This window comes from Pygoscelis adeliae, unplaced genomic scaffold (assembly GCF_000699105.1).
Source record: "Pygoscelis adeliae isolate BGI_AS28 unplaced genomic scaffold, ASM69910v1 Scaffold63, whole genome shotgun sequence".
In the NCBI taxonomy this organism is placed as follows: Eukaryota; Metazoa; Chordata; class Aves; order Sphenisciformes; family Spheniscidae; genus Pygoscelis; species Pygoscelis adeliae.
In genome coordinates, this window is record NW_008824414.1 from 2,636,396 (window position 1) to 2,638,079 (window position 1,684).

A 1,684-nucleotide genomic window follows, 5' to 3' on the forward strand; every position below is an offset into this window, starting at 1 on the left:
AATAAACGTGGCTTCGCAAAAAAGGCGAGAGCAGCATCGCTCCGCTCCGGCAGCGCAGGAGGGGAAAAGAAAATCAGCTCAACGCCAAATTCTGGACAGAACAGCCGGGGGATGGAGGGCTTTTTTTTTTTTTTCTTTTTTGTTTCTTTGTCGGTTTTTATTCACAAGACTTAGTTTGCTTTTGAATTTCATAACTTATAAGGAAATAAGCTACATTGAAATAAATTAAACACAATAGAGAAGATCGTGCTTTCCCCCCCCCCCCCCCCCCCCCCCCCCCTCTCCCTCTTTTTCAACAACATTTGTCGACCAAACCAAATCGACAGAAAGCCAGGCAAAAAATATATTTAAAAAATCGTCCCCCAGTGCCTGCCACTCAGCCATCGGAAATAAAATCAAACAATAAAAAAGGCATGAAATGAAACTCTTAGTTTTCTTTCGTTTTTGTTCTCTCATCTTTTTACCTTTCGCCCCCGATAAGAAACAAAACCCAAAAGATGGCTAAAGGCGCGCTGCGGGTTTCGCTGGAGGTTTCTCTGCCGGTGAGGGGGGACACGGGCAAATCACTGCTGGATCCGGCGCCGACACCATGCCGCATCTGTGGTCCCCATCGCAGCCAAGACAGCACGAGTATGTACAAAGTGGGGGCAGCGTAATAATAAATATCTGTGTGTCTCTTCCAGGGTTTGATATTCCTGCTCCGAACCAAAACAGTTTCCAAGCCTCTTGCCTTTGCAGACTCTCGCTTGACTCGGTAAGTGGAAAGTTTCGCTTTAAAGTTCGCTCGTAGCGGGGATTTGCCGGGCTCTCGCGTGGGATTTTTTTTCTTGTTGGCTATTGTTTGCTTTAGGGTTTTTTGCCTTTTTTTTTTTTTTTCGGGTGGGTTGTTTTTAAACCCCGATTTGGAAACTTTTCCCTCGAAAACTTGTGGTTCTGAGCGCAGGGAGAGATCAGGGTCGGGCTTGCTCCAGCTGCTGATGCTGACTCCTGATCGCAAACCTGCTGACGTGCACCGGGATGGGTACCACGATCTTAGGGTTTCGGGAGGGCTCCCCTGTCTTGGAGTTGGCATTGCCCGCCTTGACCCGTTTCCACTTAGCCCGTCTGTTCTGGAACCAGATTTTCACCTGCACCTCGCTGAGTTTGAGGGCGTGAGCGATCTGGGACCTCTCCGTCAGGGACAGGTACTTTTTGCAGTGAAACTCCTTTTCCAGCTCCAGCAGCTGCTCGCTGGTGAAGGCTGTTCGCCTCCGCCGGTTTTTGCCCGTGGACGTGGTGTTGGTGGAATTGGGGGGGTTTTGGGGGTTTTCCTCCAGCGCATTGCCAGAGTCCTCTTCCTTGTGAGCCGCCTGGCCGGGAATGTTGTCGTCCGAGCTATAGTCTAGATCGCTGTCCATGGAGAAACTTTCCTCCTTGCCTTTCGCGTCCTCTTCTGCTTTGGGGTCCTCCTTTCCCTGGCCCCGGAGAGCCCCGGCTGGAAGCAAAGCAGAGGCCTTTCATTAATGTTTAGTACCCTCCGTCCCGCGGCCGCAGCACCCCCCCGACCCGCAGGTCCATCACCCGAAAATCGTTGGGTTTGGGGTTGGGTTTTTTCCGCGTGTCTTTCGGCTGGGTTGATTTTATTATTATTTTTTCAAGCGGCGGGGGCTCGAAACCTCCCTTCTCCTCCTCCCTTCTCCTCGGC

At 51.1% G+C, this 1,684-nt stretch overlaps 1 protein-coding gene across 1 annotated transcript in view; it reads right to left on the reverse strand.

The window, feature by feature from the left end:
- Positions 1-950: 950 nt before the first annotated feature.
- Positions 951-1,684, reverse strand: part of GBX2 (gastrulation brain homeobox 2) — a 3,645-nt gene continuing 2,911 nt past the window's right edge. Inside the window, exon 2 of the mRNA XM_009320842.1 lies at positions 951-1,493. Coding sequence (XP_009319117.1) covers positions 951-1,493 — 543 coding nt within the window. The remainder of the gene's footprint in view (positions 1,494-1,684) is intronic.